The sequence below is a fragment of the Artemia sp. Qi Xiang Cuo genome, chromosome 2 (assembly GCF_049724085.1).
Source record: "Artemia sp. Qi Xiang Cuo chromosome 2, ASM4972408v1, whole genome shotgun sequence".
Lineage (NCBI taxonomy): Eukaryota > Metazoa > Arthropoda > Branchiopoda > Anostraca > Artemiidae > Artemia > Artemia sp. Qi Xiang Cuo.
The window spans coordinates 83,222,827-83,234,756 of NC_142795.1; the positions used below are offsets into that span (position 1 = coordinate 83,222,827).

The following is an 11,930-nucleotide window of genomic DNA, read 5'->3' on the forward strand; positions in this document are numbered from 1 at the left end:
TTGTTTTTTTTTTATTTAATCACTCATGAAGTCAAACCACCTTTGACCTTCGATCCGTCTCAGGCTCTTCAACTGTAATCAGCTCCGTAAAGCATTACAGTACCGACGAGGGCGTTGAAAATCCGCAGTTTAGTTGAAAGACTGATGTTCAATTTTTGCCGAATCTAACAGTTAAACCTGTTATCTGTAGATTGGATTTATTAATAACTAAATAAAAATCAATTTTTTCAACTGAAAGAAAGGAGTAATATTAAAACTTAAAAATACAGAAATTGTTCCGTATATGAGGTGGGCTACCCCTTCCTCAACCCTCTCGGTTTATGGTAAAGTTTTAAAGTTCTTTAAAAACAATTCTCATTCAGATTCAATAGCCCTTGTGTTCGATCAGTCTTTCTTAAAGAGTTTTGAAAAAAAGTTAAACTTTGGCGTAAAGAGCGAGAGTTGACAACTGGGAACCCCCCCCCCCCATATACGGGATAATTTCCGTTCTTCTAAGCTTTACAATTCCTCTTTACTTACAGTTGAAAAAACTTGTTGTTTCATATTTAATTTCCGACCTGTTTCAAAATTTGCAAGGACATCCCCTCCCCCCGTGGAAATTTTTACGTGAAAAATTTCCCACGGAAACTTTCCTCCCCACATAAAATTCTCCCGTGGAACCCCTCCCCCTCGCAGTTTTAACCTCCAGAAATAATTCCGTGCATTTCCTAATAACTAATACTATATGATATACAGAGTTAACAATGTGCAAATTACGTAGCTTACAGCCCTTTCTCCAGGGGATGTCTGGGGTCTTGCCATCCCGAAAGACATATTGGACCTTTCAACTATGATGAATCAGATGGCTATCACAAAGTTTTGATTGGGTGTCTTTGGGGAAAAAGGGGTGTGGGAGTGGGGCTAGTTGCCCTCCAATTGTTTGGTTACTTGAAAGGGGAACTAGAACTTATGATTTTTAATTGATTAAAACACTGTTCGGATCTTCAAGGACCATTAGTTAGATACAATCACCCCTTGGGAAAAAAAAAATAAATACACACACGTAAATGATCTTTCTTCTGGCAGAAAATGCAACATTTTCTTTTTGGAAGATAGAAGCTTGAAACTTCTATTGTATGGTTCTCGGGGATGTTGAATCTGATGTGCAATCTTCATTATGATCTTTTGACTTTTTGAGGGTGTTTCACCTTTCTTCAAAATTTCAGGCAAGTTTTGTCAGACTCGTAGCTTTTGATACGTAACAGTAAACCTAATTAATTTTATATATTTGAGATCGGCCTAAGAAGCCAATTCTTTTAATATATAATTTTTATCAAAATTCTGTTTTTTAGAGTTTTGATTATTATTGGACTGAGTCGTTCCTTATTTACAATACGACGAACTGCTTGATAGCACAAGGTGCCGACACTGAGCCATGTTAAATAAATAAGAAGGACAACTAGTTTTTCAAATTAAAATATTCAATAGAATTGTGAGTAATCTATTGAATAGTTGTGAATAGTTGTGAATAGAGTTGTGAGTATGCCAAAGACATGACCCAATGACTTATTTCACTTATTAAAGCCGTTGAAAACAACGCTTTAATTAATTCTCAAAATGTGTGAGAGTCCGAACTCTAGAAAAACATTTACCAGTTTCTTCCATCGATATTATTTTTTTTTCGACCGGGAATTAAAGAATTTTTTAGTTACCTTTGCCCCCGTAAGTGAGGTTTTACTTAACTATTTTCGACAAAGAGCAATGAAAGCACTAGAAAGCAGTCATAATTTTCCACATGCCACTGTAATACCGGTACCTTTTAAATTACCTACCAAACCGGTATTACAGTGGCATGTGGAAAATTATGACTGCTTTCTAGTCCCTTGAAACCTAGCCTGGTCTAAGCTTATTATCACAAAGCTATCAGAGGTGGAGCTAACTTGAAGGAATGGTATAAGAACTTACTTTTACACTTATATGCTTTACATAAACCTATGTTTATTTTGAATGTATTTCTTATTCGAAAAAGACACCATCGTCTTCCAGGAACATGTCACCGTGTAGTGACAAATTGGGCGCATTTGGCAAAAATTTTATCCAAAGCCACTACCACGAAGGCTAGGTATTTTGCATGACCTCCTTGGGGTTGACACTAAGTGAAATTAATTTAAAAACTTTTTACAAAATAATTTATTAAAGAAAAGTAAAGAACTCCATTAAACAAAAAATGAGCAATAATGAAATCAAATAATCTACCAAGCTTGAAACTACCACAAATCAGCATCGATAAATAAATGAAACCCAAAACGAACAGAAATTAACATAAGTTGGGCGCAGAACCCCTATGCCTTCCCAAGGCCAGAACAAAATTCGTACTTTATTGAAAAAATATAAATGTTATTACTTTTATAACTTTAATAAATCAAGTTATATTAAATATTAATATTTTGATTACTAAATATCAGTATTTGTATATTAAACTGACAATGCACTTTCATTTGTATTTTTGAGGGCTGTGGGGGGGAGGGGTTGTCATCCTTAAAGACCCAATTTCCAAAACTTGGAACTACGTTGAATAAAATGACTATGAATATTGAATAAAATATTGATTGGACGTGTTTGAAGAATAGATAGGCGTGAGAGGAGGGTTAGTTGCCTTCAAATCACTTTTGACTATTAAAAAGGGCACTAGCCCTTTGAATTTCCAATCGATTGAGCCCTTTTTCAAGTTTCTACGACAAATATTTCAACAAAAACCTTATATGCCCCCAGGGCATAACTTATAACCCTTGCCCTGATAACTGGGGGGAGTGTCCTGCTCAAAGGTATAATTTTCTGAACTTTGAACTGCGTGGAACAAAATGGCTATCTCAAAATCTTTATTGGATGTGTTTGGGGAATGGTGGGCGTGGAAGGGGTGTTAGTTACTTTCCAATTACTTTCGACTATTAATAAGGGCACTAGCCATTTCAATTTCCAATCGAATGAGCCCTTTTCGAAGTTTCTACGATAATACGTTATATAAAAACCTTATATGCCCCCTGGGAATAATTTACAACCCTTGCCCTGAGGGCTGTGGGGGGGGGGGGTGTCATCGTCAAAGACCTAAATTACACAACTTTAAACTACGTTGAATAAAACGGCTATCTCCAAGTTTTGATTAGGTGTGTTTGGGGAATTGGGGGGCGCAAGAGGCGTGATATTTGCACTCTAATCCTTTCCGACTGTTAATAAGTGAACAAGTACTTATAATTTCCGATCGAAAGAGCCTTTTTTAAAGTTTCTACGGCAACTCCTTCTATAAAAACCCTTACATGCCCCCAGAGTACAACTTATAACCCTTGCCCTAAGGGCTATGGGGGACTGTCCTCAAAAACATAATTTCTATTTGTAAATCAACTACGCTGAATAAAATTGATATTTGAAAATTTTTATTGGATATGTTTCCGTCAATGTGTTGTGTGCATCGAAGAGGTGTTAGTCGCCTTCCAACTACTCTCGAATATTAAGAATGGCATACGCATTTCCAATTTGCAATCGAATGGGGTATTTCCGAAGTTCTTACGACAACTTCTTCGATACGAAGCGCCCTGCTCTAAAGAAAAAAATAATAAATAATACATTGTGCCAACATCGTTCTTATATGCCACCAGGGTACAACTTAAAACCCTTGCCCTGAGGGTTGTGGGGGAGTGACCTCCTCTTAACTTAGTCCTCGTTTCTTGTCTCGTTCTCGAGTGTCCCCGTTCTTTACTTAGGCAGCGTGATCGTGCTGCCTATGATTTATACAACAACTTTTTATATATACTTTATATGCCCCCAGGGCATAACTTACAACCCTTGCACTGAGGGCTCTGAGGGGCTTATTATTCTTAAAGACCTAATTTCTAGAACTTTCAACTATGTTGAAAAAAATGGATATCTCAAAATTTTGATTGGATGTGTTTGGGAAAATGGCGGGCGTGAGAGGGGCGTTAGTCGCTATCCAATCACTTTCAACTATTAAAAAAGCCACTAGCCTTTTCAATTTCTAATTGAATAAGCCCTTTTGAAGTTTCTACGACAACGCTTTCAACGCCCTAGTTATGTTTGCTGACGACACGAAATTAACAGTATGTGGTAGGACTGAGAATGAATTGATGTCGCAATTACGAGAAGGTTTTAAGAATATAGAAAGGTGGATGAGAAGTAATAGGTTAAAACTTAATTGTAATAAGTCTAGTTTATTGATATATAGCAGATCTCCAAGTTATTACCCATGGGTGAATAATTTAAGTAATGGTACATCAATGATTCCACGAAAGAGGAGTGTTAGATATTTGGGGATTATTATTGATGAAACTTTAAGTTTTGTTGATCATATTGATTGTGTGTCTATGAAACTTGCACGTAATGTTGGAATTATGCGTAAACTGAAAAATTTTCTCCCAACTAGTATATTAAGATTATTGTATTTTTCAATTGTACATCCATATCTATTATATTGTTCTTCAGTATGGTCGTCTACTTTTGGAACGCATCTTCTGCCCCTGCGTGTACTACAAAATTCGGCAATAAGGCTTTTGATTGGTAAGGATAATAGAGGATCATCTGTTCGTAATGAGTTTATGACGCTGAAGATTCTACCGGTATCGGGTCTTTTTAAATTTTATAAAACACAGTTCATGTTTAAGTATCTTTATGGTAGTGTTCCTGTTTGTTTTAAGGGAATGTTTGTGAGTGGGGGTGATGTTCATGAGCATGGAACTAGAAATTTGGAAGAATTTCGAAGACCGATTCCGCAAGCGACAAGATCATTTTTTTCTATCCGTCATGCCGGTCCGAGTGCTTGGAATAGTTTACCAGTGGAACTTAAATGTGTGGATGACCTGCTGCTGTTCCGTAGTTTATTGAGATCGTATTGTTTAGTAATTTATTATTTTTAATGAATTGGCTAAAACGGGGGGGGGGTACGTGATTATTGTCAAGTGGTTACGTATAGTATGTTAGTATTATTTTTTGAGTTGGAGGGCAGAACGTGTATTTGTATTCATATTAACTGAAAAGAGTTATTATTTTGGATCTTATTTTGTTATTATGATTTTTTATGCGTCTAGAAGGGATTACCCCCGCACAAGCTTGCTTCTGGGGGTATTTTGTTTGTTTGTTTTTTATGTATATAGTAAAATAAATCCCAGTTATAAATTGAATAAAAACTTTATATGTCCCAGGGCATAACTTACAACCCTTGCCCTGAGAGCTGTGGGGACAGGGGTTGTCATCCTTAAAGACCTTATTTCCAAAACTTTCACCTACGTTGAATAAAATGGCTATCTAAAAATTGATTGGATGTGTTTGGGGAAAAGGTGGGCGGGAGAGGGGGTTAGTTGCCCTCAAATCACTTTCGACTATTAAAAAGGGTATTATCCCTTTGAATTTGAAATCGAATGAGCCCTTTTTCAAGTTTCTACCACAAAAATTTAAATAAAAACCGTATGTGCCCCCAGGGCATAACTAATAATCCTTGCCCTGAGGGTTGTGGGGGAGTATCCTCCTCAAAAATATATTTTCTATCTGTAAATCATCTACGCTGAACAAAATGGCTATCTCAAAATTTTTATTGGATCTGTTTGAGGGAATGATGGGCGTGGGGGGGGGGGGCTAGTTGCCCTCCAATCACTTTCGACTATCAACTTAAAACCCTTGCCCTGAGGACTGGGGGGAGTGTGCTCCTCAAAAACATATTTTTATCTGGAAATCATCTGCGCTGAACAAAATGGCTATCTCAAAATTTTGATTGGATCTGTTTGGGGAAATAATGAGCGTGGAGGGGGGGCTAGTTGCCCTCCAATTACTTTCGACTATTAAAAAGGGCACTAGCCCTTTGAATTTTCAATCGAATGAGCCTTTTTTGAAGTTTATACGACAACACCTTCTATAAAAACCTTATATGCCTCCAGGGCATAACTTAAAACCCTTGCCCTGAGGGTTGTGGGGGAGTGTCCGCCTCAAAAACATATTTTCTATCTCGAAATCAACTACGCTGAACAAAATGGCTATCTCAAAATTTTGATTGAATGTGTTTTGGGAAATGATGGGTGTGGGGGGGCTTTTTGCCCTCCAATCACTTTCGACTATTAAAAAGGGTACTAGCCCTTCGAATTTCCAATCGAATGAGCCTTTTTTGAAGTTTCTACGACAAGACGTTCTATAAAAACCTTATATGCCCCCAGGGCAGAAATTATAACCCTTGCCCTGAGGGGTGGGGGGAGTGTCCTCCTCAAAAAGATATTGTTTATCTGGAAATCAACTACGATTATCAAAATGGCTATCTCAAAATTTTGATTGCATGTGTTTGGGGAAATGATGGGCGTGGGGGGGGGAGCTAGTTACCCTCCAATGACTTTCGACTATTAAAAAGAGGCACTAGCCACCCCAATTTTCATTCGAATGAGCCCTTTTCGAAGTTTCTACGACAACTCCTTCGATACGAAGTTCCTGTCGAAGAAAAAAAAGAAAAACACATTGTGGCCTCATCGTTATTTACTTAGACAGCGCTAGCGCTCTGCCTATGATCTTTCCCTCACGGGTTTCGATGCTTCAATGTCCCCTGCAAGATGAAATCCTCTAATACCGTCCACTAAAACCCTCATTGCTCTATTTTTCGATAAACCTTATTTACTGTGCCATGTTTTAAAATAGAAGGCAAAGTTGATCAATTTTTTTTAGCCTTGTTTATTATCAACCTTGTTTCAATATCAAAAAACGTTTCTGGTGGGGCTGTTGAAGACCAGTTGACAGGGTATCAGGCAGTCCTCGTACCACAGTAGATCTGAGATTCATTGTTGCTCCATTGATGCGCAAAAAATGAGCTCCATTTTGTTGTGGGGCATTTTATTGTGAGACATACAAGCTCTTTTGGAAACCCTGCTACCTGAATCTTCATCCAAGACTATTTTGCTTCTGCTGTTCAGGCTATTCCTGAACGGTGGTATATTCTTCCGGCTTTCTTCGAATCCCAGCCAATTCTCGGCACTCATTGATAATCTTTATTCTTCTGGCTTCTTCACTTTTTTTATTTCCATTTTTAGTATCAACAAAATACTTTTCATCTTTCAGGTTGGTTTTACTAGATCTTCTCAAACAGTTCGTGGTAAAGAGCTATAAGAGGGAGAGAGCCGTGCCAATAGTAACCGAAACTCTAAAGCACAAAAAAGATAGCAATGTATATATCAAAGTAATTTGTATCTTATAGTGGTTTCAAGTATGTAAAACTTATAAAAGTTTAATATTGTCCATCGAAAATCTTTAGTATACAAAGTTCTTATGTGCATATTTTCACGAAAAATGAGGTCCAGCATATCCGAGAACCTGGAATAAGGTTTAAGCCCATTCTACAAAAACATGGAATTTTACATTTTTTTCCAGAAGAATGGTAGCAAACGCGTGTTTCCTCTTTTTTTCCAGAGGTAATCGTATCCAGCCAATGATTGTAAATTATCTAGAAAGAGCTTATTCATATGGGAATTGAAAGTTGTAGCGGCGTTTTTAGTGACAACAAAGACAATATTTTAACTACCCCTCTCCCTCATCCCTGAAAAACGTAAAATTTTCAGCCATTTTGGATTTTTACCATTTTTTCTATTTTATTTTATTTTTTACCCCCCCCCCCCCTTCCAGCAGAAAATTCCCCTGATAATAATGATTGCATTTGAAATTAAAAAGTATTCGAAAATATTCCCCAGAAAGTTCTTCCCGCAGAAAATTCTTTCATACAAAAATTCCTCCCGAGAAAAATCTTCTCCAAAAATGCCCCTTCACTGGGAAATCGATTCCCAAATTCGAAAAATTTTAAAATGCTCTGAATCGATAAACAAAAACATCGATTTTTCTCTAACGTCCTGCTTTCAAAAATAGAGATAATCCGAGACTAAATGAAGTTGTCTTTTACCCAACATTTATGTACAGTACCTAATTAACTTATTTTGATTACATTAGCAAAGAGTCAGAAAATTTATGGTAACCATATTCAAAATTGTGAAAGATTCCCCTCCTCCCACATGTAAAATAACAAAAGTGTTTTAAAACCTGAAAAGTATTAAATACCGAACTCAGAGAGTTTATTGCAATTGTTTATAGTTTGTTAGATGAGAGAATACATAATTTACTAACTCGTTAATTTAAAATTCAGAAAATGTGAATGGTTCTTGTATGATTAAATAAAAAACCAAGTTTTTTCAACTGAAAGTAAGAAGCAATATTAAAACTTAAAACGAACAGAAATTATTACGTTTATGAGGGGGCTCGCCCCCTCGCCAATACCTCGCTATTTACGCTAAAGTTCGAATTTTGTTCGAATCACAAACCCCTGAATCACAAAGACCGTTTAATTAGAATTAATTGAAAAACTTTTTCCACAAAATAAGTTTTTCAAAGAAAAGTAAAGAACTCCATTAAACCAAAAATGAGCAAAAATAAAATCAAATAATCTACCAAGCGTGAAACTACCACAAATCAGCATTGATAAATAAACAAAACCCAAAACGAACAGAAATTACAACAAATAACCGAGTCAAACTCAAAACGAGCGGAAATTAACATGAATTGGGCTCAAAACCCCTATGCCTTCCCAAGGCCAGAACATGATTTGCAATTTACTGAAAAAAAATATAAATGTTTTTACTTTTATAACTTTAAGAAATCAAATAATATTAACATTTTTATTACTAAATATCAGTATACGTATATTAAACTGACAATACATATTCATTTGTATTTTTACAAATTACAACTCCTTCGATACGATGTGTCCTGGTATGGAAAAAGAAAACAAAAATAAATAATACATTGTGCCAACATCGTTCTTTACTTAGGCAGCGTGATTGCGCTGCCTATGATAGATAGCTCTTTTCAAAGTACTAAAAAGACTTTAGCGTAAAGAGCGAGTTATTGACTATGGGTTTGGGGAAATAATGGGCGTGGTTTGGGGGCTGGTTGCCTTCAAATCACTGTCAACTATATAAAATTAAAGATAAAAATTGCACTAGAATTTTCAGTTTCATGTCGAATGAGCCCCTTTCGAAGTTTGTATGACAACTCTGTCTATGTGAAGTGCCCTGCTATGAAGAAAAAAACAACACATTGTGACCACATCGCTTTTTGCATACAGTGCTGCCTATGATTTTGCCTCTTTTTGGGTCCCATTTATTCGTTCATAGGGATTTCTGTTCATTTTAAGTTAAAATAGTTATTATACTTCATGTCTACTCATTTTTCTCTAGTGTAGCTCTTAACGTTTGTTTGAAAAATTCTTTTTGGGATTTTTTTTTTAATTTAACTGCAATATAAAGGCACAAAATCATGATGTGGTTAATCCCATGTGGTTAATTACAAGTGGTACAATCACATTTCTACTATTGATTAGTTTTGTAAAGCTACGTTTTTCTTTAAGGAATTTAAGAGAGATGTTGAAACTTATTCGCACGAGAAAAGTTTTTGCTTTGCATATTGTTCAAAATTATCAAAAAAACTAGCTCGAATAAACTGACTCTTAATATTTTCCAATATATGCTAAATTTTCAAAGCTAGTGGATTACTGAAAACAGAAATTTCCCCAAAAACAGAAAGTTCTGTTTGGAGCAGAAAGTCAGAAAATCCAATAGGTAGCCTCCAGAAAATCAAAGACTACGGCCCTCAGTAGTCTTTTTACTGGCCATGATATCAGCAACCTTTAATATGCAACTATACTTCTCTAAAAACTCTAGCAACCTGATATTTAAGTTTCGATTTTGCTCTTTACTTCCGTAAAAAAAAAACTTTACAGAACTTTTCCATAAGAAAGACTTGAATAAAAATCTTAGTTTTATTTAGGCGACAAAACTATGGAAGAAAAAAACTCAAAAGATTTTTTTGGTAAAATAGGACATTGAACATCATAAGTATCGGTTTTACAAACTGCCTCATTTAAACTTTCTTACAAGATATGTACAATTTCGTCTTATAGCTAAAGATTCTAAGGGGTATGTTAAATAATTAACATTTTTTAGTGAAATATTTTTTTAAAGCTTGTTTTTTGTTTTCACTTAATAGGAGGGGGGCGAAAGGGGAACATGCAGGAAAGAGGATTGTCAACCTCCAATTGGTTTTTTTTCGACCCATGACGATGGTATACTAGTATTACTAACAACTCACCGCAGTACCAAGCCGCCTGAGGCCGACAAAGCTCCGCACGCTCCTCCTCCATCCCAATCTATTCAAAACCTACCTCTTCACATCCTCCCAGGAAGCTCCCATTTCCTTTAATTCCTTCGTTATGACATCCTCCCACCCCAGACGAGGGAGACCTACTTTCTGTTTAGCCCTAGACGGTTGGCCGAGAAGGACAATCTTCGGTGATCTGTCATCCTTCATCTGCTGAACGTACCCTAGCCATCTCAACCTTTCTTTCATTAAAGCCCTAGAAAGCTGGATTGGACCACATTTTCCGTACAGCCTACTGTTCGAAATGCGGTCAGTCAGCTGGGTACCCAGAACAATCCATAGGCAATTTCTCTGGAAAACACCTAGCAAATCTTCATCCGTTTTTTGGAGCGCCTATGCTTCAGATCCATATTTGACCACTATCACCACTGTAACTTCCAATATTCTAATCTTGGTTATAGTTTAGGTGATGCAAGCTAACAAAAGAATAAAGGTAATTTTGGGGGATAAGACAACTTTGGGGGATCTCCAAGAAAAAAATGATATCAGTTTTACCCATGCAAAGATTGACTTTCTTTGTTATTCAAGGAGATGGACTGTAATTAATAATTATAAGTATAAGATTTTTAACCATGTAATTTCATTGGTCAATTTTAATCTCTTTTTCAAAACTCTCATAAATTTGTTTTCGCAATAAATTTTTAGTATTAACATTGACTGAAATAATAGCTACCTTTTCTGAATCAAGTTAAAATGACTATTTTTTCTCACTAGGCTTCTTTTTTTTTAACAGGGTTTCAAACTTGCGGTTACTTTGGGATGTAATTTGCTTTTTACTAGGCTGCAGCTGTTCACAGCTACCATGATTTAATACTATGTGAAACCATTAATAAAATTCACTAACCACAAATACTACTACTAATACATATAAGACTATGTTAATCAAAATTGAATAAAAATTACGTTAAAAATGACAAAGTTTTTCTATAATATGAAAAGAAAGCACCTTAAATTCTGCAGAAAAAAAATACTTAAAAATCTTATATAAATCTGTGGATAACAAAGACGTTTCGTCATATTTTTGTTTCATTGACCGGTGTTATGTCTAGTGTAAATGGTATTCCATACTAACTAGTTTTATTTTTTAATGTTATCGTCATTGACAGTGAGCTCTACTGACATTGTCATTTTTCAACTTTTCAATGAAACTACCAAAAAAGGTATTTTTCCATGAAAAAAACCCTAAAAAGGTATTTTTTAAACCTGGGAGGATATGCCTTCCCCTTAACCCCCCCCTAAATGACACCATTGCTTTGTTGGTATTGCATGTAGATAAGCAAACATGACACATGACACAGATCACAAAATAAGCAAACACATCAGACCTTGAGCAATTACTTCAAAACATGAAACTAATAACAAAGGTAAACATATTGTCACATATCCTATGATCTGCTGAGACATAGCTTCTAGTAAACAATAATGTGAAACTAGTCAAGCGGCAAAATGCATTGTCATATGTGGATAATTTGAATACGAAACAGGTTTCTGAAATTTAATACAAATTCATCTCTTGCTTGGCAAAAATACTGGAATAGAGTTAAGAGTTTGAAGTAACATATTTTATTTACAGAATTTGAGGCTGGAACTCCCACTAGACAATCCACATTCTATGCAGCAAGACGGACAATAAACCGCCCGAAGTTGACAACTTAGGATTCATTTGCTCTTTTACTGCTACGTTGCTAAGGGGGTCACTAGTACATGAATTG

The 11,930-nt window shown here is 35.9% G+C and overlaps 1 protein-coding gene across 1 annotated transcript in view; it reads right to left on the reverse strand.

The window, feature by feature from the left end:
- Positions 1-11,622, reverse strand: part of LOC148955703 (serine protease hepsin-like) — a 138,795-nt gene extending 127,173 nt beyond the window's left edge. The window contains exon 1 of the mRNA XM_089107890.1: positions 11,544-11,622. Coding sequence (XP_088964016.1) covers positions 11,544-11,622 — 79 coding nt within the window. The remainder of the gene's footprint in view (positions 1-11,543) is intronic.
- Between the last annotated feature and the right edge of the window lie 308 nt (positions 11,623-11,930).